General features: G+C 42.2%; 1 protein-coding gene across 2 annotated transcripts in view; it reads left to right on the top strand.

Moving 5' to 3' along the window:
• LRP6 (LDL receptor related protein 6) overlaps positions 1 to 25,251 on the top strand; it is a 134,226-nt gene extending 108,975 nt beyond the window's left edge. For both annotated transcript variants that reach the window (XM_065033718.1, XM_065033724.1), the window contains 9 exons: positions 198 to 407; positions 1,746 to 1,871; positions 3,195 to 3,431; positions 5,151 to 5,261; positions 8,206 to 8,436; positions 9,671 to 9,807; positions 10,997 to 11,094; positions 12,849 to 14,738; positions 21,129 to 25,251. In XM_065033718.1, coding sequence (XP_064889790.1) covers positions 198 to 407; positions 1,746 to 1,871; positions 3,195 to 3,431; positions 5,151 to 5,261; positions 8,206 to 8,436; positions 9,671 to 9,807; positions 10,997 to 11,094; positions 12,849 to 13,140 — 1,442 coding nt within the window. In that variant the 3' untranslated portion in view covers positions 13,141 to 14,738; positions 21,129 to 25,251. The remainder of the gene's footprint in view (positions 1 to 197; positions 408 to 1,745; positions 1,872 to 3,194; positions 3,432 to 5,150; positions 5,262 to 8,205; positions 8,437 to 9,670; positions 9,808 to 10,996; positions 11,095 to 12,848; positions 14,739 to 21,128) is intronic.
• Positions 25,252 to 26,135: the final 884 nt, after the last annotated feature.

Below are 26,135 nucleotides of genomic sequence, written 5' to 3'. Positions count from 1 at the left end.
TGTATTGATGAAAGTAGAAAAAATTGTTGTTGTGTGTCCATAAAATGCAGTCTTGTATCAGATGATCCAGGATTGCTTGTGTTTTTACCTGGTAACCTAAAAGTAATGGAAAATAATGATGTGAGTAGTGTAGATGATGTTCATGGTAGCTCAAGTAAAATCAACTGAGATACTGAACCACTCTTTCGCTTCTGCAGGTGCTAACCGGATTGTTTTGGAAGACTCTAACATCTTGCAGCCTGTGGGACTAACTGTATTTGAAAACTGGCTGTATTGGATTGACAGGCAACAACAGATGATTGAAAAGATTGATATGACTGGTCGAGAAGGACGTACGAAGGTCCAAGCTCGCATTGCACAGCTCAGTGACATCCATGCTGTGAAACAGCTCAACATTCAGGAATACAGTAAGTGCAGTCCCTGCTTGCAAGTGCAAACAGTGCCTGTGGGGCTGGAGGCAAGGAGTGGCCATGGAGACATGAGCCTGTTTTGCCTTGTTGTCACTGATCACCATCAGTGCAGATCCAAGGGGTCAGAAGTTGGTATCATTTTGTGTCTGTACATCACCAGGGGGTGTTTAAGTTTGTTTTCTTCAGGCAGTTGGCAATGGGCTGGAAATCTATCACAAACCCAGCGTCATGTTGCCGATGACAACTTTAGTGGTAGTCCCATATAGGCACCTGGCATTTGAGTGTTTGTAGGCAGAGTGGAAATGCCCTCTTATCCCTAGTAGAGAATTTTCTGGATTACAGCTGTGGCACGCTAGTGAATAATTATTATTAGGTGTTTACTCCATTTAGACACACACAGTTCTCAGGGGCTGTTCCTGACAGTGTTTCAATAGACTGCCTGCCTTGAAGGCAAAGTGAACAATTTTTGTTGGTGGTAATTTGTATTGAAAGTAAACGACAGAATAGCAACGATGCATTGCACAAAGGAGTTGTGTATTAAATAAAAATCTATGTTGAACATGGCTTTCTGGTTTTGTGGTTTTCTGTTTACAAGGATATAGCCTTCCCCCCTACACTTGCTTGAAACGATGGGAGTTCAATGGTTAAAGCTGTGGAGCTGCCATCATCCTGGAGGAAATAGGCCGAGTTAATAGGCTGTGGTGCATGCCTTGGAGAAACATGTAGAAAAATGTCTGGGGATGTTTAATTAAAGCATCAGTGCAGACTACTACTAGTTTTGTTTGCTATTAATCTCAGTACATCTGTCAGGAGTTCCAAGAGAAGTATGTTGTCCTTATTAAACATTAAAATGAAGAGACATATTTATCTAGAGCACGTTAATTTCAGTTTCAGAGACAGCGTGGAAGCTTCAGAATTCATAAATTAGAAAAGTTTACTTTTTTTAATGGTGTTTGGTAGAGAAAATGAGGTGTGGAATCCAAGGCATCTTTTTGTGTTACTAATGCTGCTATTTTTGCTGCAGAACTAATTTTACCTCACACAAGAAGCCAAATGCTTTTAGAGCTGTTTACTGTATTAGTAGACCCCATGGCATGATTCTCACAATGGTTCAGATCACAGACAATTATTGATGTACGTGATAATTATTGATGCGTGCAGAGGGAAAAAAATCCACACAACAAAATACAACTTTTTCAGAGTTGTTTTTAGTAGTGGTCTCCCCAGGGGGAAGGAAGTAATAGGGTCCTGTGAGCCCTTAGAAATCACTGAATGGTCAGAAAAGAGGTGGGGATTTCTTTTCAGAACCTGTCTTTCTTATTTTTAAAATCACAGGACAACATCCTTGTTCTCAAGATAACGGTGGCTGCTCGCACATTTGCATCGTGAAGGGCGATGGCACCACGCGCTGCTCTTGCCCCGTCCACCTTGTTCTGCTGCAGGATGAGCTGTCCTGCGGAGGTAAGTCCTTCTGTGCTCTGTGTGCGCTGTCTCTCAGGTTTTGGGGGTGGCTTCTGAGCAGCAAGAATGTGACAGTGCACCAGGTGCTGTTATGGGCTTTTACATGCTTCCACCCCCAGCTAAATCTGCAAGTACTGAGAAAGAGTAAGAGAAGAGCAAAAATTCACTAGTTGACTGTTGAATAAGAATTTCTGTTCACCCTTTCTACTTAAGACCACTGAATTATTTCAACTTGATTTTTTATTTGTATAATTCTTTTAAAAAGTTTTTCCTATTACTCTGTATGTTCTTCTTCTTCAAATAATGGTAGATGCTCACATTCTGACATATTACACCATGTCTGTGCCATTTGATGCACTGTCCTCCTTAAACTCACCCTCTGCGTGTCTTTCTGAACTGCAATCCCAGAAGGGTGAGTTGCCTCCTCTGTGGTGCTATGACCACTGTTGCCTACGCCCTGGTGTCTCCAAGGGTGGGGTGGAACTGGGGAAGAGGAGAAGCACTTTGGTGCGTGGGACTCTTTGTGCCACCGTACTGAATGGATTTATTATGCAATCTTCTTGCCATCAAGGCGACGTGTGGTCTCACAATGGAACAAGAGCTAACATAATCCAGATATTTTCTCAGAGCAAGTTTAATACTAGGCCAAAAAGTCGAGGGGGAGGAAAGGGGGTTTAAAAAAGAGGAAAAAAATCCACACTTACTTACTTCATGAGATTAACAGTTACTGTAGTAAATGTTAAATAACAGCTAACAGCTGTGTTGAGATAGCACAACTTGACTAGATGGAGCAGTTTTTTGTCTTTTTAGAAGAATTTTGAACAGAGCAGTCAAGAGCACATAACTAGACATTGAGTCACAGTGCATCAATCTGCAGCACATTACATGCTTTTAACGTTTTCTATACAATGACTATTGAACATTAAAAAGTGAGCCATCAGTCATGTATACAGTGCTGTAAAAAAGTGTGTTGACTTTAAATGAAAACTTTTGAAGACCTCCTAAGAGAAGAGTGTAAGAAGCTGAAATGGGAAGGGAAGAAAATAATTGTGTTTTGGGTGTGCATGTTTCTCTGTTCCTCTTATTCTTTGTCTAATGAGCATCCACCAGCTTGAGCCTGCACCAGTCACCTGGGGCTCAAGATCTGCACAAGTGACTGCAGAGTCAGTGGCAGTGGAAATTACCTTATGACGTGGCAGGTTTATCAGCCGCTTGATAAATTAAAGCAACTGAGCTCTTCTTGTCCTTACCTGTCCTGATCTGCTGTTTGTTCACCTGGAATGATAATTTTTGTTTGCTTGTTTGTTGTTTTTTTTTTTAAAGAACCACCAACGTGCTCGCCTCAGCAGTTCACCTGTTTCACAGGTGAGATTGACTGCATCCCGGTGGCCTGGCGCTGCGATGGTTTCACTGAATGTGAAGACCACAGTGATGAAAAGAACTGCCCAGTGTGCTCAGACACCCAATTCCAGTGTGAAAGTGGACAGTGCATAGAAAGTGCCCTTAGGTGCAATGGAGAAGCAAATTGCCAGGACAACTCAGATGAGAAGAACTGTGAAGGTACAGAGACTCTTTCAGAGTGTGATGAAAATAAAACTGTCATGGGGACACTAGGATAGATACCAAAGTTATTGCTGAGTAGGATTTTGAAGGATCTGAGGTTTGGCTAGTTTTTAAACTGATCTGTTGAATGGGAAATTATTTCACAACTCTGCACTTTTATTTCTCAGCCTGTGAGACAGAAATAACACTGATCTCTTGCACAGTGATTTTAAGCTCCCTTTGTGAAAAGTACCATTAAAAAGATGATATATTTTTACCTTTTAAAAAATCTGGTAATTTGGAGTGAATTACGAAGTGGAGCAAATCCTAGTTTTTTGTGTACCTTGTCTCAAGTAAAGATCTCGGGATTATTATAATACCTGAACAAAATTAATTTAAGCTTTTGTGAGTGACAGACAGGTGAGATTCCTGGAGACCTACTCTTCCTATAGAGCACATCAAAAGAGAGTATTTAAGCCATGATTACAGAGGGAGGTGCTATTGCCAACATAATAAGAATTAGTTTTTTTTAAATTTTTGAATGGACAGGTTATGCTGGTGGAATCTGAACTATCCCACCGCTGTACAATGTAAAACATGAGCAAGCTGCCCCTTTCCCCACTGTGCAAGTAGTGAGGAGTTGTAGGGGCAACTTGTGAGCTTGAAAGGATGCCTCTTCTCCATATCCCTGCAGTGCATTTTCCTTCTTTGAAAAGACTGTCTAAGGGTCTTGAATCAAGGCTGAATTTCTTTCCAAAAAATGTGCTTCAGCTCAAACAAAAATATACAGACCAATGCAGAAATTCCTGTGTGATGAAAGATATTTTAACCAGATGAGATGCTGACATCTGAAAATACGTGGTGTAAGTTAGCGTCCCAGTTGCCATCAGGCAACTGAAGGTATCAGACCAGAGGCTGTTTATCACCTTCAAAGTGACCCTGTTATTCAGAGTATTCAAGTTGATTACAGATCAGAAGAGCCTTTAGTTTAACTTAATTCAACTGAAGTCAGAAAGAATTTCTGGATTTATGAGAAGCAGGAGGCAAAAAATATGTGTAAACAACAGCAGCCAGCACCTTGCCTGCAGCACCTTTTTTCCCAAAGTGGTAGTTTATTTTTTGAGTGTACTGGCAAAGCTCCAGTTTTATCTTCTGTCTTTCATTGGAGTTTAAAAACATAATGTCAGGTAAAATATATTGTCCCATGATCAAGGAGTTTTCTGGTTTACAGGAAGTGCACAAGGGCATTGAGAAACCACGTTTATTTTTCTTAAACAATTTTATCGTCATGGTTTGGCAGATTTATTTTTAATAACTTAATTCTTCTCTCTTATATTACAGTAAATGCTTAGAGTTGTCTGTTCTTATAGTAATTTTGCAATACCCATGTCCTGGCAGAAGTGCCTGTGTTCTCAGTGAACTTCTGCTTCTGGGTTATTTTTAGTCAAGGTAACTTTATCTTGTAGCGTTCTTACTGTAAATAAGTAGGCAGTAAGGACCAGGTACACCTCTGTGCAAACCCTCAAAAGAAAACTGAATCTCTTTTACTGTATGGTTGGCATTAAGGACTTTTGTATGCCACCAGCTACCTCAAGAAATGAATCTAGCAGCAGGCTTACCTCTCCCAAGATACTCCTGATTGTGTACTTTGTTGTCTTGGGGTTTTTGAATAATTTTAAAGAGTAGAAGTTTTTGATACTGACTTCTGGTGTGTGTGTGGGGGGGTTCTCTTTCCAGTGCTTTGTTTAAACGATCAGTTCCGCTGTGCCAGCGGTCAGTGCATTGGGAAAAGCAAGAAGTGTGACCACAACCTGGACTGCAGTGACAGCTCAGATGAGCAAGGATGCTGTAAGTATAAAACCTGAGACTAGATTGCAGTATCAAAAATTTGTTTCTGACGTTTTTTATGACTTAGATTTTATTCTACCAACCAGACTGAATTAATTGTTCACAAAATGGATGCTCCTGTTCATAACTCTTGTGATGCCATTAATGCAAAATGTGGTGGAAGAGGAATAGCAAAAATAACTGGTATTCAGAACAAGTAGTATCTGAGGCAGAACAGGATAGTAATTTTTCCACTTATAATTTTAAACATTTGAAAGAAATATAAGGTTTGTTTTACCATAACTTGTTAGTATGCTGCAATGGTGCGGTATAAGAAATCTCTCTAGCAGCATGAGCCTTTTATATATAAGCACTCTGCTTCATGGTTTTCTGATCCGGAGGATTAATAGCAGGTGCTTTTAGAATCAGAGGAGAACTCTGTTTACAGAATAAACCTTCTAAAATTTCCTTTGTATCTTGAAAAGATGTAATTCTGAGCTTGATTTATGGTTTGTAACATGTGATATCCCCTACCTTGAAATCTCCAGGGCTCTGCAAGAAAATCACTGCCTTTAAAATTCCAACTGGAAAGTTCATTTTCACCATTGGTGAATAATAACTCGCAAACAGAATCATAGAATGGTTTGGTTTGGAAGGAACCTTAAAGATCATCTAATTCTACCCACCTTTCCATGGGCAGGGACACCTTCCACTAGACCAGGTTGCTGAAAACCTCATCCAACCTGGCCTTAAACACTTCCAGGAATGGGGCATCCACAGCTTCTCTGGGCAGCCTGTTCCAGTGTCTCACCACCCTCATAATGATATAATTTCTTCCTTATATCTAAAACAAATCTACCCTCTTTCAGTTTAAATCCATTACCCCTTATCCTGTTACTACATGCCCTTGCAAAAACTCCAACTCTAGCTTTCTTGTAGGGCCCCTTTAGGTACTGAAAGGTTTTTATAAGGTCTTCCCAGAGCCTTCGCTTCTCCAGGCTGAGCAACTCAACTCTTTTAGCCTGTCTTTATAGGAGAGGTGCTCCATCCCCTGATCATCTTCATGGCCCTCCTCTGGACTTGTTCCAACAAGTCTCTGTCCTTCTTATATTGGGGTACCCAGAGCTGGACGCAGGACTCCAGGTGCAGTTTCATGAGAGCAGAGGGGCAATATCACCTCCCTTGACCTACCCATCACGTTTCTTTTGATGCAGACCAGGATACGATTTGCCTTCCGATCTGCAAGCTCACATTGCTGGCTTATGTTGAGCTTCAACCAATACCCCCAAGTCCTTCTCCTCAGGACTGCCCTCAATTCATTCTCTGCCCAGCCTGTATCTGTACTTGCAATTGCCCCAACCCGCACGCATGGCCTTGCTCTTGGCCTTGTTGAACTTCATGGTGTTTGCATGGACCCACCTCTCAAGCCTATCAAGGTCCCTCTGGATGGCATCCCGTCCCTCCAGTGTCTTGACTACACCACGGAGCTTGGTGTTGTTGGCAGACTTGCTGGGGGTACACTCAGTTTCACTGTCCATATCACTGACAAAGATGTCAAACAGCACCGGTCCCAATACTGACCCCCAAGGAACCCCACGTGTCACTGGTCTCCACTTGGCCATTGAGCCACTGACTGCAGCTCTCTGAGTGTGACCATCCAGCCTATTCCTTATCTGCTCAGTGGTCCACCTGTCAGATCCATATCTCTGATTTAGGGACAAGGTCATCTTGTTGGGACAACGTCAAATGCCTTGCACAAGTCTGGGTAGGGACATCTCATGTTAGAGATCCATGTATCATGGTTGACAGACACATAACTTGAAAATGCAAAGCCATAGTTGGATCCTTGATCTTAAGAAGGAATAATAGGAGATGTTCTGTCATGCTACGAAGTTACGAGTGATATTATCACAGACGTGCAGTTATCTTTACTATAGTTCATATATTTTCTGGCTTTGTAACAGAGGATGGAAAATTAGCCCACCCAGAGTAAGATAGCAGTTGTCACTGTCCCTCTTCCAGTATGATCAGAAGTCTGTTTACTTATCTCTGTAGACTGTGACAAGCTGGTTAAAGTGTGGGTTTGGTGTTCAGGGAGAAGAAAATGTGTTGAGGAAAAGACTTTCAGTAATGGATAAGATGTAAAACACTGACTGGAGCAGGAAAATACTTTAAAGTCTTCCTTTTCTTGTCAAACTCATGAAGCGCAGGCAGGGGGTTGTCAGTTATTCCCAGAAATGTCATTGCTTAGAATTGGTATTGTAGGGAAAGCCACTCATTTTGACTGTTGAATAATCATTTCAGATACAGATTCCTCACAAGGATGGCATCTCTGAAGCTGATGCTCAGCTTTATCTGTAACCATCAGTGTGGAGTAGGTTAGGTAGTTTAATAAATAGCAGCAAACCCAAAATTCATCACTGGTGCATCACCTCAACTGTTCAGCATAAGTGAATGTTACACAGTTGAGAAAAGGAGGTGCCAGTCTGTTACACTGGGTGATAAACTAGGTGCTTATATGATGAGGTGCAACCTGAAATGTAGTTGCCATTATCTTTAATGACAAGCAAAAGTGTCTCCAGCACTGTACCCTCTGGAGTTATGACTGCAGGTCTTGTTCCTCCAGTTCAAGGATAGCGCTGCCTGTCAGCACGAAGCAAGATCAGGACCTTGGTTCATCAAGCTCCCTGCACACGCATGTACTGTTCATTTCCTGTCATTTGTGATTCAGAAACTTCTCTGCATGTGTTGAGATCATCTTGTGCGCAGATAGCCCTTACAGACGCTCAGACTCTTTAAACAGACCAATCCCAGTGCCCATTTGTTCCTAACATATATTAATTCGAAAGCTGTCTGCCTACAGAAGAGGAGGTTTTTATGTTTCCTGTGTGGATGTCAGGAAAACTGAGCGTACATGAAGCTGTTGGATTAACTTACATGGTCTGATTTTTCTTTTTCCGTTTAGACACAACGGAGGAGCCTGCACCACAGCCCAACAACACAATAGGCTCCATCATTGGTGTGATCCTGACAGTTTTTGTGGTTGGAGCAATGTACTTCATCTGCCAGAGAGTGCTGTGCCCACGCATGAAGGGAGATGGGGAAACAATGACCAATGATTATGTGGTGCACGGACCAGCCTCTGTACCTCTTGGTTATGTGCCTCACCCAAGCTCTTTGTCAGGGTCTCTTCCTGGTGAGTAAATGGTGTGATCCTTGTCCTGCTCTTTGGCACCACATAGTTGTAGCTAAGCATACATAGATATTTGTTCCAGGTGCATCACTCTTGGAAGCTGCTGGAAACCAGGATTGTTAAGGCTAGTTGCCATCCTTAATAATAATAATAATAATAATGAACTGCTATTTTACCTATGCACGAGCATTTAGATAGTTGGCAGAACTGTGTATCAAATAAATACAAATATGGTGGGAATTGTTGTCTTTTGCTACTAAAGAAACCTATTATATCATCAGCAAGGTATCACGACAGTACACACTGAAGTTACACTGAGTTATAGTCGTGAGACTTTAAACATCATGTAATTATTCTTATTAGATTTGTAGACTGGGTTTGTATGCTTGTGAAACTTCTTGTGAAGTCTGCACTGACCAGCCATAAGTGTGGTCTCGGCTTATTTTGTTTGATGGTGAAGTTTCCAATGCCAATCGAAGTGCATGATGTTACTGCTCTTTCAAAAGTGAGACTTAACCGCAGTGTTGTACTTCATTTATATGCATTGCTTCTGTATATACTGATTAAATATGTACAGTAACATGTGACTTTGGATCCAGCAGTTTCCAGTCAGAACACAGAGGTTCTGTGTGGCTGTTACAGGGTTAAAATAGTGCATGTTGCTTTTTGTAATAACCTGCTTTCATAAAGAGAGTCTTTGAACAGAATTTCCACCATTATTTCGAGTACGGGGGCAGACCTCTGCATTTCTCACTTGGACTCTCTGCCAGGTTGCTTCAGTCCAGTAGCACAAGCTCACTTAACAGTGTGGAAATTAAAGAACAGAAACCCTCTCTTCTCCTGCACAAATTTCAGTTGCTCAGTTGAGGTAGTCAGAGTCAGTTTCATGTTTTATTCTGAGGCATAGAAATAGAGTCTGAATGCCTGTTCTCTCAAGTCTTTTCCAGCCATTCAAGTGAAAGAAATCTGTTTCTCTTCACAGAGGTCTAGTATAGCCCAGTGCCAAGTCCTCCAGTTAAGTGGCTGATACACAAACCCAACACATTTATTCCCTGACAGTCTGCATTCCAGTTGTCCGTCAGGGAGCACCGAATTTGCTATTAATACCAAGAAGATTAATTTTGGTTTTAGGAGTTGTGCTTATACTGCTCTTATCCTCTGCATTATTTTTTAAGCTTTCTTTTCTCTGTTTGCTTCAAAGAATTTAATACTGACACACGTCTTTGTTCTCCTTCAGGGATGTCTCGAGGTAAATCTGTGATCAGCTCCCTCAGCATTATGGGAGGGAGCAGTGGGCCACCCTATGACAGGGCCCATGTCACTGGAGCTTCTTCCAGTAGTTCTTCAAGTACCAAAGGCACTTACTTTCCTCCAGTAAGTCATTCTATTATTCATAGACCTTTAACAGCTTTCAGAGAAGTGCTGGTGTCTTTGTGAAGATAATGAATTGACAGATGAATGTTTTGTTTTAGATTTCTAACCTAATAAACATGTTTGAATATAGAGGAAGTGATTTTGAAAAGGAAGGGAGAGGAGATTGTCTTCTTCAAAAACAGTATAGGAATTTTCTATTAATTTTAAAAAGTTGTGAGAGAGCTCAGTGCCAGAAAAAGATGTTAGATTGAATGTCAGGGGAGATGAAAAATTCCCTATAAATGCTGAGCAGCTCTGGTAGAGGGATTTCCTTTCGTTATACTCTGCCATCTGCCTCTGGAGGTAAGATGATGGTTGATTCTGTATAGACCTTTCAAGGAATTAAAATGAAATTTCATGTCATGTATCTTGCCAAGTGACAGATAAATAAAAAAGCGTCTTGCGACTCCATAGCATTCCTTTAGTCACAAATGGACAGCACACTGCACTAGATGCTCTATAGAAGTTGGTACCAGCCCTAGAGGGCTCCCTGTCTCTTTACTTCTAACATCAGTGGTGGTTGTTTTATTTATTTTTATGAGAAGCCCACCAAGGCACTATGGAGTGTTAAAGAGTTATGTGCTTGGTCAGCACAGGCTGAAATCTTCACCTGTTTGGTTTTGATTCCAAGAATCAACCCATCATGTTGTGTCTTGAAACTAATCAAAATACTGTTTGGGGAAAGAACATGCCTGTATAGGGAATCAATGCTTGACTTGGACAGCACACTGCAAATATTATAAAGAGTATCATTCTTGGGGACTGCAGGCTAGCAGGAGCAGGCATCTGCCAGTTTGCCTAGGGCAGTGGTATCCCTAGTGACAATCTAGTATTGAACAGCTAGCTTCAACTTTGTTTTTCAGCACTGGGTATGTCAAAATAGCAACAGCAGTCAGTATTTTTTGAGAAAGCTTAGTAATAGCTTCTGTGGAAATAGTAACAAGCAGTGTTTCCAATGATTGTTAAAGAACTAGGGAATAAACAGGAGAAAAATTCTGTTTGTTGAGAGGAGCTATATATGGAGTTCTTAACTTAAGGTTGCTATTAAACAGTGCTAGGAAGAAATTTATAACCTGCTGTTTTCCTGATTCTCCTTCATATATTTTCCTTTTTTAAACTATGGCTTTATTCTTTTTTTTCCCCCCCTTAGATTTTAAACCCACCACCTTCACCAGCTACCGAACGTTCACATTATACCATGGAATTTGGTTATTCTTCAAACAGCCCATCCACTCATAGATCCTACAGGTAATAATTATTACAATACTTCCATCAGGATCAAAGCAGTTAGTGTAGAAAATGCAGAATAAAGACAGCCTCTGCTCCATAAGAACTGCAATCAAAGGCCCTAATTCTGCAAGCACTAAAACATGTGCTTAAATGGGTTCACATGTATCGTGTCACTGGAGCGTGCATGTAAGTGCAGCAGTTTTTGAGGTAAATCATAAATTGGGTTAGTGGTACACCTCGCGGGTATATTGCTTTAGGGGGAATGACAACATGCATTGCAAAATTAGCTAAATATGAACAGAAATCTAGTGCCATAATAACTCTGAGACAAAAATACTTACCTTGGAATGAACCCTGCCTCGTTTTGGGCTACTGTCCTAAATAATTTGTTACATGATTCTCAGAAATGATAGGCAAACACCATATGGAGGAAAGTTGTCAATATAAAGGCTAGTAGGTCAGAAGTAACATTAATATTATGGCCTAGATAAAGCACAGAAATTCTAATTTGACATATTAAGGGTTAATATCTGAAAAAGGTTGCTAACGTTTTGTTTTCTCTGACTGAGATTTATGGGCATGCAAGCTTTATCTCTTTTTACTTGAATATCTCTTTTTTACCTTCCCTGTAAGATGCTATTTAGAGTTCATTATTTTATGACTCATTACCAGAAATAAATAAAGAAAGACCTCCTACCCAAGGACATAAATGTTCCCTTCCCAAATCACTAGTAGGTCTGGTCAATGAGAAGAGAGCACTGTATTTGTCTGCTGAAAGAAATGCCTTCCTAACACAAAGCCTTTGGGGGGCTTTTGGATAATGAGGTCTCTGGGGCTGAAAAGACATCTCTTCTCCATTAGCAGAAAATATGGCCTCTGTTGTGCAGAAGGTCAGACCAGATGTTTATAATGGTCGCTTGCAGCTTTATGAAAAATCTTTTAAAATTATGAGTAGCTTTCTAATGAAATAAACTCAAAATTTGGCACTGGCGTGAATCACGCTGCTCACTGGTTAGCTGGTGTGACTTTGAGTATTACAAATGGTATTAGGAATATAGCGCAGGGTTGAATGTTCTTTGGAATGCTCCCCCATCCCAAAAATAAAACCTGGTCTTCCTGCTTCTGATCTTTCCATCTTTCCTAATGTTCTGACTTGAATATAGAGGAGCTGCATCCTGACCCACCCCTGGCAACTGATTTTGGTGCTGGTAGTTGTAGCTACCAAGCACCTCCCTCTCTGATTTGTTTTCTTTAAACTATCTTGGGTTCATTTTAAAAGTTATTTTGTGGTAGCAGCCTTTGGGATTTCCATCTGAGTTACTGCTCTGGCAGTGAATGTGCCAGGTGGTGTTCACTCTCTCTGTTTGGGCTTGGAAGTTAGCAGCCGTAAACCAGATGATGGAAACAGAATACCTTCTCCATATAATTGCAACATAGCTGTCGTCCCCTCTATCTGTGCCCTTCCAGTCCCCCTGTCTTAGGAGCAACTTCTACCTGAGCTAAGGCTATAGGGAGCATTTTGTTGGTAGATAATTAATAATTAGTATTCCAGCAGATGCTGTAGCGCAGAGGTAGGCCTTCTGCAGGGGAGTTAGTGAGTCTGCGGTGTTGGAGGGAGGAGAGCGTGATGCTGTGTCTCTGCTGCGGAGAGTCTGACCCACTCTCCAGTCCCACCTTTGCTTATCTGCCACTCGCTTGTTCGCAGGCACATCACCCAAAACACACAGTCATTTTATATGCTGACACTTTTCCCGTAATTCTCCCCACCACAGCTACAGGCCTTACAGCTACCGGCATTTTGCACCTCCCACGACGCCCTGCAGCACGGATGTCTGCGACAGTGACTATGCCCCCAGCCGAAGGGTCACAGCAGCGACGGCCAAGGGCTACACTAGTGACTTGAACTATGATTCCGAGCCCGTCCCCCCGCCGCCCACTCCTCGCAGCCAGTACCTGTCAGCAGAGGAGAACTATGAAAGCTGCCCGCCCTCCCCCTACACGGAGCGGAGCTACTCCCACCACCTCTACCCGCCGCCACCGTCCCCCTGCACGGACTCCTCATGAGGGGTAGCCCCCCCGCCCCGATATCTGCCTCCGCCGTGAAAAGTGTAAATACAAAATGTTCTATTGGGGAGGGGGGAGGGAGCTCTCAGCAAGGGAGGAGGTAGGACAGTGTACAGTTAATTGTTATTAAATGGGGTGGAGGAATACTGAAGATATTTGTACAGATGAAAGAAAAAAAAAGGATATTTATATATTTTCTTAAAACAGCAGCTGCTGCTTGTGCCATAAGAAGAAAAAATTTTTGTATAAAAGAACCCAGACATTTGTACAAAAAGTTTTTATTTTTGCAAATGGAACACAAAAACATGCCTTAATCCAGTGAAGTGACTGAGCACATAAGGGAGCGGAAGGACCGGGATGTGTTACTTGTCCAGCGAGGTGAGATGAGGGGTTTGTCAATACCAAAAATGTTTAAAGTAATTAACAATAAAGAAGTCTGTCTCAGAGCAGCATACCATAGATACTTGGAAGTAGCCAAATAACCTCTATGTTAACTAGAGAGGGCCAGCAACTAAAGTTAAACTTGAAAACGCAGTCAGGACAGATATTAACCTTACACAAAGGGCTTTGTTTTCTACAGGAATACAGCGATCGTAGCAGTGAATCCAGAAAAATAATCACACACTTTTTAAAATTAATACACCTCTGTTTTTCCTTAATGCATATACCAAACTAGAATGTTTAGAGCTCCCTCCTTGCTTCTGGAATGTCAATGATTTTTGTTGGGTATATTTTAAAGTTTGCTTTTTTTCTCCAGTTTAGCTTTTCCCATCTCTTCTGCATCCTTTCTTCCTGCCCATGTCACTTTAAATCATTATGTCCTTATTTAAATTACTGCTAGAACTGGGATGCTGTAGATTCTTTTGTTCTCCTAACTAGCATTGTTGTGCAGTGATTATCGTGCTATACATTACCTTCTTCGTTTTACCAACACAGTAGGATTCTGTTCTGTACCAGGTCAGTACGATTTTCACGTAATTGACAAGGGTAATATGCATATACCTGAATGATTTTTAGTCCCTTAAAAAAGAAAACCTTATTTTGACCTAGTGCCCACAAAATGTCAAATATTTTTATACCACATATAATATAGACAGCATATTTATAAACTATGAATTTAACCATGGATAGTTAGTTTTACTGTAAATGAATAATATATCCTTGCAGTACTTTCAGTGTATATTGATATCACAGTATACAAATCATATATATAAATATATATATATTATTTTTCCTAGTAAGGAAGCATTTAACTTTCAGTGGAGCAACTGTCCATAAAAAAAGATAGAAGTTTTGATCATTAGAAGGGGTTCCCGTGCTGTATTAACTGCTCATGATTTCTTTGTGTTAGGTAAAGCCAGTTTTTCTCAGTATGATTTTGACATACCTCCTCTTTTGCGTGGTGTGAGTTTAATACTTTAGTATTAACCACTATGAATATCAAATTTTAAGATATTCTTAACCAAACCATTTTATATTTGCATCTCTATTTTTGTATATTATCATATTTAGCCCCTTCTCCTATCAGCCTCACCATGGTGATTTTGACAGGGAGAGTATATAATCAAGTGAAAACATTTATTTGTGTAGGTTGAGGGGCAACTGCCGCGACTGAGAGACGGGGACGCAACTTGATGCAAGCAAGGTGTCCGCTTTATTGTATGGCAAACATACATTTATATAGTCTAAGGCACACATGTTTCATGCTGATTGGCTAATCACTTTAACAGACATTAAGCTAGCTAAGGCGGGAATCTTAGTCAGGCAGTGTTCGCATGGTAACAAGATCGTTATCTCGTAGTCACAAGCTGTCCCCCGCTCCAGGGCTCCAGGGCGCAGGCACCCCCACCGACCACAAGCTCCCCGCCTCCAAGTCGCCTCACAACTACCGCAACACTTAACTTTATTCATACAGCAAACTAGCCTATTAACTCCAAATACAGAAAACTAACTCATCAACTCTAAATTCAGACAACCCACATCTCCCCCTTTTTGTTTTAATTAACTGACCCTCCCAAGGTCGGCAAACGACCAACTCGAGGACATCTTACTAACAGCTCCGTACTGGGGGTTTTCGTAATTTCTTTCTGATCTTGGTCCGCTCCTTGCTGCACGAGGAAAATCTTGTTCATTGAAGCAGTTATTGATTTTTGCAAGCATTGTAACACACATTGGATTACTATTAATAATGCTCATTTGAATGTCTTTGGCACATTCAATCTTAGAATATAAAATGTCCACAGACCTTTGTGCTACAATTTTCCCCCAATCGTCAGAATAATAATCATACCGGGGAGAATATTCTGTCTCTCTACCTGTTATCAATAACACCTGAACCGTATTCCACTCAATTGTTAGGCAGTTATCACACCAGTGTCCTACTGTATGGCGATTTAGCCACTGTGATTTTCCACAATTAGCACAAATTCTACAAATCCACGGATTACATTTTTCACATTGGGGACACTTAAGCTCCCATTCGTTAACCTCTGGAACAGAGTTCATTCAATTATTGATCGGTAGTGTCTTCTATGTCAGTCGCAGGATCAGGACCAGGAATGTCTTCAGGAGGCTGCTGCAGTGTCTCTCGAAAAGGTCTCACATTTTTAGCTGGGATCCAGCGGGGACCTCTTTCTGTGGAAACACAAGCATAGCCTCTTCCCCACGTGACAAGGGGATAGGGTCCCATTATCTTACCTGTTTCGGGGTCCCGGATCAATACTGGCGGCTTAATCTTGGGTTCAAAAAGGGTGTTTGTGCTAAAATGACGAACTACTGGAGGATTGCTGTCTAATAGGGAACAATTCAAAAAAATTAAAAACATACAAGGCTTTCTGTATTCGCTCCTCTGGTGTAGCAGCCCCTATTCCCCCTTTTTGTTTTAATAACAGGCGTTTTAAGGTTTGGTGAGATCGTTCTATCAAAGCTTGTCCTATAGGAGAGTGAGGGATACCTGTAACATGTGATATACCCCAAGAGGCAAAAAAGGTAGTTAAGGTTTTAGATACATATGCGGGGCCATTGTCAGTTTTAATTTGAGAGGGTACCCCTAAAGTAGCAAAAGCGCGCATTAGATGTTTTTGCACATCACGTGCTTTTTCTCCTATATGACAGGAAGCAAATAACATTCCTGAAAATGTATCAATAGAGCAATGAACAAACTTTAAACGGCCAAATTCAGCAAAATGAGTGACATCTGTTTGCCAGAGTTGAAGGCTCTGTAGCCCTCTGGGGTTAACTCCTTCTGCTATAGAAGGGAAAGAGTGCCTTTGACAATCAGGACACACCGCAATGATATTATGGGCTTGTTGTATAGTGAGGTCAAATTGACGCTTAAGGCCTGCAGCGTTTTGATGAAAAAAGGAGTGGCTGAGTTTAGCTTGCGCTAATCGATCTGGTAACACCTGCACCGGTAGCGTAAGCAAATCCGCTTGTCGGTTCCCTTCTGCAATAAAACCAGGTAGAGAAGTATGAGATCGAACATGCATAATAAAATAAGGGTGAAGACGGGAATTTAACAGAAAGATGAGTTCTTGTAACAAATTAAACAGTGCCGTATGAGAAACATCTCGTAGCACAGAAGCTTCTGCTCGGCTAACAATTCCTGCAACATAAGCAGAATCAGTGATTATATTGAGAGGAATAGACCATTTTCGAAACACTCGAACAACTGCAGACAATTCTACTATTTGAGGAGAACCCTGTACAGTCTCTACATCTGAGTTCCACTGTTCTCGATGATCATCCCACCAAAGGATAACAGACTTGTGAGATTTGCCAGACCCATCTGTGAATACAGTGAGGGCTTGTAAAGGCTGGTCACTCTGCTTTGGAATAGGTAAAAGGTGGAAATCGATGCTTAACAATTTGTGAGAAGGCGGATGAGAAGTGAGTTGGCCTGCATAGCCAGTTAGAGCTATGCCTAGTGCATCTGATTGTTGTTGTAACCATTGCAAGTAAACACTTGTTACCGGCATACATATGAGGGCGAAGTCCGTGCCTGCCAGGGTAAGTAATCGCTGTCGAGCCCTGATGATTAAAGATGCAAACATTTCATGTTGGGTAGAAATTGTCTTTGTGGCTTGGTTAGGTAAAAAAATCCATTCAATGATCAGTAAAGGGTCCGTTTTCTGGCAGTCCCATTGGAAAATAAGTGCATGAGGCTGTCTAGCAGGGTTAAGGATGATTAATTGAAAAGGCAATTCTGGTTCCCATCAATGCGCTTGTCTGGAGGTAATCGCTGCCGCAGCTTTATGCAAGGAAGCTATGGCTTCAGGACTAAGAGTTCGCGGAGCGTTTAAGTCCAAGCTTCCTTTAAGCATTTCGAATAAGGGACGAAGATCCGCCTTGGTGATTCCTAACAATGGTCTGACCCAATTGATTGTTCCCAGCAGTTTTTGCACGTCATGTAAATTCTTTACATTCGCCTGTATCTGTAAAGGTTGCGGAGCAATAGTCTGAGCCCTTATACGCCATCCTAAGTATTTCCAAGGTGGTATTTTTTGAATTTTTTCTGGTGCAATACAGAGGTCTGCTGATTTTACAGCAGCCACGACAAGGGCTACAGCTTCCTCCATGACTTCATGGTGCTGTGCTGCCACTAGAATGTCATCCATATAATGATATAACAATGCAGCAGGTACTACAGTTCTGATAGGACTAAGTATTTTTGCTACATACCATTGGCATATTGTAGGGCTATTTTTCATTCCCTGTGGTAGCACAACCCACTGGTATCTTTGCAAAGGAGCTTGCATGTTGACGCTAGGAACCGAAAAGGCAAATTTAGGGGCATCGTCTGGATGCAATGGAATGTTGAAAAAACAATCTTTGAGGTCTATGATGGTTAAATGCCAATCTCTAGGGATCATGGCGGGTGACGGAAGCCCAGGTTGCAGGGCCCCCATGTCTTCCATAGCGTCATTAATTTTTCTGAGGTCATGGAGCAAGCGCCACTTGCCAGTCAGTTTTTTAATAACAAAAATAGGCGAGTTCCAAGGACTCGTAGAGGGTACAATATGTCCCATAGATAGTTGTTCATTAACTATTTCTTGGAGGGCGTGAAGTTTTTCCAGCGGCAGGGACCATTGATCAATCCAAATAGGAGTATCTGTTTTCCAAGTTAACTTTAGGGTTTCACGCCCCTCAATGGCCCCGCCTAAAAATGTGTCTGGATAGACATCCCCCACTGAGACAAGACATCACGCCCCCACAAGACCATAGGTACTGGTAAGATAAACGGTTTGACTGAGGCAACTTGTCCTTCTGAATTTTGAACTTGTATCATTTCTGCGCTTTGGCGGCTAGCTCCACACCCCCCAATTCCTGCTAACGTCTGAGAGATATCAGCTAAAGGCCACCTAGAAGGCCACTTCGCTTGAGAAATAACGGTAACATCTGCACCTGTATCAATGATTCCACTCAACACGACTTGCTGACCTCTGCAAATGAGGGTGCATTGACATATAGGACGTTTTTGTGAGATGGCTTGAACCCATAAAATTAGTGGTTCTCCCGTAGATCCAAAACTTCCCTGTCTCTGTGGGAGCAATTGGTCAGGGATTGGGACATAGTCTTCCTTAGGGATCAGTATCAATTGAGCGATACGACTTCCCTCTGGTACTGTGCAAGGAGGAAATGGGGTCCAAGCCATAATTTTGATTTCGGAATTACTGTCAGGATCAATCACTCCAGGCAATACAAAAAGTCCTGACAGGGTGGTGGATGATCTTCCCAATAATAAAGCTTGCGTTCGGGGGGGCAAAGGACCTGCAACTTTGGTAGGCAGTAAGTGAACAGAGGAGTCAAGTAGTGTTACTGTGTGAGCGGTTGCCAGGTCCAGGCCGGTGCTCCCTGCTGTTGCTGGGCGGAGACTGGAAACACTCCTGTTTCCCCCCCCGGCGTTTGTGGGGGCGCCGGTCGCGGAACTTGTGTCTGTGCGCGCCGCGGTCCCGCGCTCTGCAATCGGTTTCCCTGTATGGGGCGCCCTTGAGAGTCGTATTTAGATCGGCATTGGTTAGCATAGTGGCGCCCTTTTTGGCACTTAGGACAAACTCCAGGTATTTGGGGTCGTTTCCCAGCATTGGCACTAAAGCAATCTTTTTTAAGGTGTCCCGGTATTCCACACCCATAGCAGTTTCGCTGTGGGTCGGCGCCCATCGGGCTGTGCATGGCCGCAAAAGCAGCAGCCATGGCCTCATATTTATGATCCATAGTGCCAATTCTATTACAGGCTTCCACCATTTCAATTAAGGTAGGGTTTTGATTTGGGAGAGACTTCAAGAGCTTTTTACAATCGGCGTTAGCGTTTTCCACAGCCAGTTTAAGGAGTAAAATCTCCCGAGCCTGTACGTTATCAACTTGCCGCTCTAAGGCTTGTTTTAATCTATCCATAAACTGCATATATGGCTCACGGGGTTCCTGAGTGATACTAGTGAATGCTTTTTGGGGTCTGCCAGAGTCAGGAACTCTCAACAAGGCCCTTTTCGCCTCTTCTCTGCCTGCTTCCAAAGCCTCCCGAGGAATGTCCCTAGCTTGGGCCGCGGGATCCGAAAACTGCCCTGTTCCTGTGAGGTGCTCTATAGTCAATGCAGCTAAGGCGGCATTAGCATGTCCTGCATAACCCAGCAAAACTGTCTGCAATCCCGTTCTCCATTGAGACTCCCACATTGTATATTGTGTTGGGGTTAATAACAATCGCGCGAGAGATTTTAAATCATGTGGGGTCATGACATATGTATCGAATACAGAAGATAAAAGGCTTGCAAAATAAGGGGAAGACAACCCATGCTCGGTAACTGTACGGCGCAACTCCTTAATTACCGAAAAAGAAAGAGCTTCCCACTGAGCTTGAGCCCTCCCCCGTCCTTGGTATATAACGGGGGCTACTATAGTTCTGGCTATTTCCAACTCCCCCTCGTTTATCGCTTGGCGCTTAATCTTTCCCCAAACCTCATGAGGATCAGGGGGAAAAAGATCAGGTTCCTTTTCAGGGTCAATCGGACCCGGGTCAAAGGGATCACCCTCCGGGGGATATCCAGCAGCACAAGCTAACGGTGGCGCAGAGGGTTCCGCCCCACCAGCGATTTTAGAAGGGCAGGGGGGAGGTGACTGAGCTCCCTCCTCGGAGCCTCGCTGATTTTGCTCTTGTGCCTTTATGGTTTCAAAGATTTTTCTCCAACTGGGGAGCATATACTGCGCTTCCTCATCTCCTGAGGTGGCTGCGTCCCATAACTTTACCCCCACATCGTCCCAAAGTTCACGCGTAAAAATAGAAGAAGCAGTCACCGCGGGGATCTTAACCTGCACCCATTTAAGGATTAACTTAAGATCTTGTTCCGAAAGAGTCTTTTTCCCATGCTTCTTAAGTAGAGCTTTCATAGGCTCATAAACGTCTCTCTCAGGGGAAGACTCCTGATTCCCCATTTTGCTAGTTTCCCGCAGCTCACCTCTCGTTCCAGACGGAGGGATTGTTTGGCCGGCCGGCTTATCCTGCTTCCTTTCAGCAGCTCATTCCACGTTCTGCGGGACTCGCGACATGCCACCAGGTAGGCGGTTTTTCAATCCTCGGCGGTTTCGTCGCTGACGATCACGTCGGAGGTCACCAATTTGCCGCGACTGAGAGACGGGGACGCAACTTGATGCAAGCAAGGTGTCCGCTTTATTGTATGGCAAACATACATTTATATAGTCTAAGGCACACATGTTTCATGCTGATTGGCTAATCACTTTAACAGACATTAAGCTAGCTAAGGCGGGAATCTTAGTCAGGCAGTGTTCGCATGGTAACAAGATCGTTATCTCGTAGTCACAAGCTGTCCCCCGCTCCAGGGCTCCAGGGCGCAGGCACCCCCACCGACCACAAGCTCCCCGCCTCCAAGTCGCCTCACAACTACCGCAACACTTAACTTTATTCATACAGCAAACTAGCCTATTAACTCCAAATACAGAAAACTAACTCATCAACTCTAAATTCAGACAACCCACAGGCAACCTTGGATATTATTAATTCCTCTTTGACTCCAGTGCAGTAATTTGGATTTGCTTTGACTGTAGTGGAGCTCACAGTGTACCTGATCTTAAGACGGCATTATGCATTTGCACCTTCTGGTGACATCGAATAGAAGTTGAAGGTGCTCGCTGCCTTCAAAGACTGGCCCTCTGAGTCTTCTGTCTCAAAACAAAGGTCCTGAGGAGCTCCTACCTCCTAGTCTTTGGGCGTAACAACTCTTCAGATGTGCCGTTCAGGTTTTGTTGTTCTCTGTTGCTTGTTTCCCAGCCAGTTTCAACTAAAAGAGAAATAACCTGAAAATGTAGCATGGGCTTTAAGTCATGTCTTTGACAGAATTCGTGACACGTAATTCTTCCTAGTGCTGCTGCTCATCTGGAGTACTAGAGCTTCCTTTGGTTTCAGTTCCACGGAAGACCGTGGCATTTGGGATTCCAGCTGTAATAAAGGGTCTTTTTAGTAGTCCAATCTACCTGAGGAAACTTCTAAAAGCCTTGGGTGGTCTCCAGGCTATTGCAGTTGATCTCTGGCATACTAAGGGGGTTTTTTTGCCCAGCTTCGTTCTAGGTATCTGGGAATTATGGTAGCTGTTCTTCTGGCTCTTCCATGCTGGTGAAGAAGCTTGTTTGTGTTCTCCAGCAGGATGGATGTTGAGGAGGGTATTGTGAACTATAAGGGAACTCAAAACCATTTATATGAAGGGGGGGAGGGCGGGTGTGTCGAGGCAGGGGGTGTTGAGGCTGGCACGCCAATGGGAATAGAAACTTCTCTGTTGTTTACATTTTTTCATGTGCAGCATTCTGTGTGGGGTTCACATGTGGAAACTTGCACTAATGAACTCAGAAGAATATTGCATTGTTGTATCTCAGTCCAAGTGCTTGTACTGCGATGGCAATGGTCTCTTCTTGCAAAATACTTTTTTCAGTGTGCCAATTTCTGTTTGAAAAACTCTAAGGTGGTTGAGCTTAAGGAGTGGTATCCTCTTTCTGGTGTGGTTGGGCTGCCTCGCTGAGGCTTGCTCTTGGAGGGAACTTCCTGCAGGTAAATTCCTAAGTGTGTTAATTACAGCAAGTGTTCTTCAGAAGAAGAATGTCCTCTGCTTATGGACCATGCTGCCTGCCTTCTGCACTAGTTTGTGTCTGTCCGTAACTCACCTGAAGTCTATGGGGTGGACATATGATTCAGTGTAGGATTTGACCAAGGCTGATACACGCGTTTCAGTTTGTGCATCAGATATTTTGAGTAGTCTGCTTCTGGGAGGTTCACATGAAGAAAGGGAAAGCGGACAGACTATGTTTTTCCACTGAAGACGACCAGCATAGGGAGAAGGCTGTTTCTCATCTGGACTAACCAAAGAATTTATCTACTGGGAAGCTGTAAAATCTTGAAAGTAAAATCTTGAAAGAGTTGATGGTCTGTGAAGTTCCTCTTAGGCAGATCTCCAAATTACAAATGCGTTGCTGCAACTAGTATGTGCACCTGACACATTCCCAGTGGATAACCCATAGATTGGCTGAATCCTCTCCACCACTGAGCCAGTCATGATTCATATTCTCTCCTTCCCTCAGTGAGGATCAGGCTTTCTCCTGCTTCTCAAGTTGACTGTGATGTTGATAACACACACGTGTCAGTTCAGGAAATCGCTAAAATGGGTTTGTGGTGTTAGTGTGGAAGTCTCTCATTGATGTAAATGAAAGCACAAATGTCCTTATCTTACAGCATCAGGTACACACACAGTGAAGCATTAACACAAGTACTCATTGTGCACTTTTTCCTCTATGTAGGCAGCTGGGAGGTGTTTATAGCTGACTGTCTGGCGATGGAAATGGCTCGTGTGCTCAATCAGGAAAGGATCAGTCCTTTATACTTATAAAAAAAAGAAAAATAAAAATCAAAAAGGACATTGCAGCATAATTTGTTGAAAAATAACCTTTGCATGTTCAGCAGGAGCTTAGCATGTTTAAATGGCACCATTAATGAGACTTAATCTTGCATTTAAAAATTATACCTTACATGTCATATACTGCATGCATTTTATACCTCCCTGAGGAATACTTCTTATTTCTCCATTGCTTTTAGACACCAGGATATTTATTTTCAAATAACTTAGGATAAATGGAACATGCACGTAACATTTGCATTTGAAATAGAGTGGTTTCCATGAATATAAATTTGTTCAACCTGTGCACATACATTAAATGAAATATTTACAGTAATGCAAAATATGCAAATGAGCCAGTTGATATCAAAGGGTTCATTTTGCTGTGAGTTGTAACTTTCAGTATTGTAAATTCCAGATTACTGCCATAACATTTTTCTCCCCATGTGCATGTACACGTATCTTTGATAATGTGAATTTACTTAAAGCTAATAATTCTTTCTCGTGCGCATACGCATTCGCACACCCCTGTTGGCAGAGTCAGCCTTGCGGCCCATTGCAGTGCTAATGCTGGATGCTGTCTCACGTGAGCTGGACTGCTTTTGGCCAGCTTGTAGGACAGACGACAGAATACTTGTTATTTTAAACCTGAAGAGCTTCTGTTCTGTCATACCAGACAGGAGAGGAAGCACTTTTTTCTTTTTAATTCTGTTCCCTTACTTTTTGGGTCCATCTTGCAGATGAGTAAAACTTTTCTGAAGATACATACAAATCAATCTGCTGTAGTCCTAGCATAATTATGAAGAAAATTGCACCTAAGCTGCTTGACGTGGCAGGTGCTACAATCTTCTGCAAGTGAAGATTCGTGCAGAAAATCCCTATTAATTGCACTCATGGGCTTTGGTGTCCTGTCTCCAGTTGTGCATTGCTTCTCTGTTTATCGTAGCTTCATGGAATGGGTTAATTGGTGAGTCTATAACACAGATTCATTTGTTTTACCTTAAAGTAGTTAAGCCTGTTCTAAGCTGAAGGAAAGGCCACTATCTTGAACAATGAGTATTTCCATTCCTTACTGCTTGGCAAATCTCCTTGAATTCACTTATTACTGCCATTCTAGGGGGAACTGCTTGGACTACAGAACTCCCTGGTGTCATGCATGCTGTTAACTGAATGACTTCCTAAAAGTATCTCTTAAGAAGAAATCAGTCACTTTTTCCCTTGACATTTCTGTCTTGAGCATGTTTGTCACATGTTTGTTACAGACAGAATCTGCATTTGAACATGTACTGTGCGTGTCGCAGATACTACTTCTACAACAAAAAAAAGCTGGTTCATTGGGTGCAAAACTAATTTGAACATTGTTATTCAGAAATTGCTGTCTTTTAGCCATGAGATTTTTTTAATTGCATTGTGGTGGTGGGGTTACTGTTTGAAAATTAACTTTTAGCTTAATCGGCAGGTGACACATACACCTTGAAAATAAGTTAGGAATGACCTAATACCTTGAAAATTTCCTAGAAGTAGGAAAGTAAAATACCATAGTGATACAAAATCAGCAATTTTCTTTCCATCTTTAAAAAGCGTGGCTCAGTGTATGCCAGCATAGCATTCATAGGGACTGGGTGATCCACCCCAAAACTGGGCCGGATCCATATTTGATTTGGGACACGTGTTATCTTGGCGGCAGCAGCAGCAGCGTGATTGGCGAGCAGGCTCGTTCCCCTCTTCTAAATGAACAAGGAGCAGCTTTGAAGTCCTGATTAAAATGGCTGTAGCCTTAAGCCAGGCAGTAAAGAGTCAGCAAGGGAAAATGAAAGTATCTTTTCGTAAAGAGGATACCACCAGGCTTAAGCTGAACTAACCTTGTTTGCAAGTGAAGGATCTGGTGCTGCTTTCAGACTTTTAATATTTTCTTTTGTTTTGTTTTTGTTTGTTCTTTTTCGTAAGCTTTAATCACTGTTTGTCATTGTCTTAAAAGCCAGCTGGTGTCTCTTGTTCATCAACTTTGGTACGATGGTGCTTTGCAAGGATGTATTTATATTATAATGACCAACATTTGGTCAGCCCTATTCACTCATTCACTAACTTTTTTTTGTAAAATAAAGTGCTTTACTTGTAAGGTGTATATAAACCTTGTACAAAAATCCTTTCCAATTATTACTATAAACCAAGTTGTAACAAATGAAATGTTGATTTTTATAATAAAACTAAGAGTGAAAAAGGAGGGGTATTCTTCCTTTTATTATTATTTCAGCATCTGGAGGAAAGGTAATTAAAGGTAAAAGTCCATGTGTGTCTTTGCTCTCCATAAAAGCCAGAATGTGCTCAATTTTCTGTTGCTGTAGGCAGACTCTGCAAACCTTCATGCATTTGCCCAAGACACACAGTTGACTTCAAGCAGTTCTGTTGATCAGTGCCACTAGATACACTTTAAAGCTGAAAGTCTCCATTGTTGATCACTTTCAGATTAGTTTACAAGATAACAGAAGCCAGACAATTTTACCAAATGAATCTTTATCAGACTAGAGATGCCTGGTAATTATTTTGGAGACTGCTGGTCTTTAAATCTGTGTATTGAAATGTTCGTGAAGAGAGAAGTGTTTAAAAGGTAAAAGCAATTCCCACCCCCAGCCCCTCATCCTATTGCTGTAAAAAGTAATTGGGTAGGAAGCAGCTCTGAATTTATAAGCTCGGTACAGGAATTCCTGCTCCGCTTGCATCCACTGGTTGTGGAAAAAGATACGGCTTTGTGTTGGTGTGGATCCAGCTAGACTAAGATTCTTTTACAGCGGCAGTTTTCCTACATGGAGGCACAGACAAGCCACGTATCACTGCCCACGTCAGGAAAAGAGAGCCTTACATTTATCAGTCTCACAAAATGTAAAAAAAGACGCTACTCATGCTGAGCTAGTGTGCCGTGCTTATTTTATGTCAAGGTCCTATATTTATTCTACCTTGGAGAATGAGCCATTAGTCTGGAACTGCTGGGTGCTGCGTTTTTCTCAAAAAATACCAGCTGTGAATTGCTGCTAGGCTACAGAAGGCTTAACCACTCTTTTTTTTTTAATTATTATTATTTTAATTGATGGTGGCTACCTTTCTACAGAG

This window comes from Columba livia, chromosome 1, assembly GCF_036013475.1.
Source record: "Columba livia isolate bColLiv1 breed racing homer chromosome 1, bColLiv1.pat.W.v2, whole genome shotgun sequence".
Classification (NCBI taxonomy): Eukaryota; Metazoa; Chordata; class Aves; order Columbiformes; family Columbidae; genus Columba; species Columba livia.
Note: the sequence above shows the minus strand (reverse complement) of the source record. Positions and strands in the feature narration are given on the sequence as shown.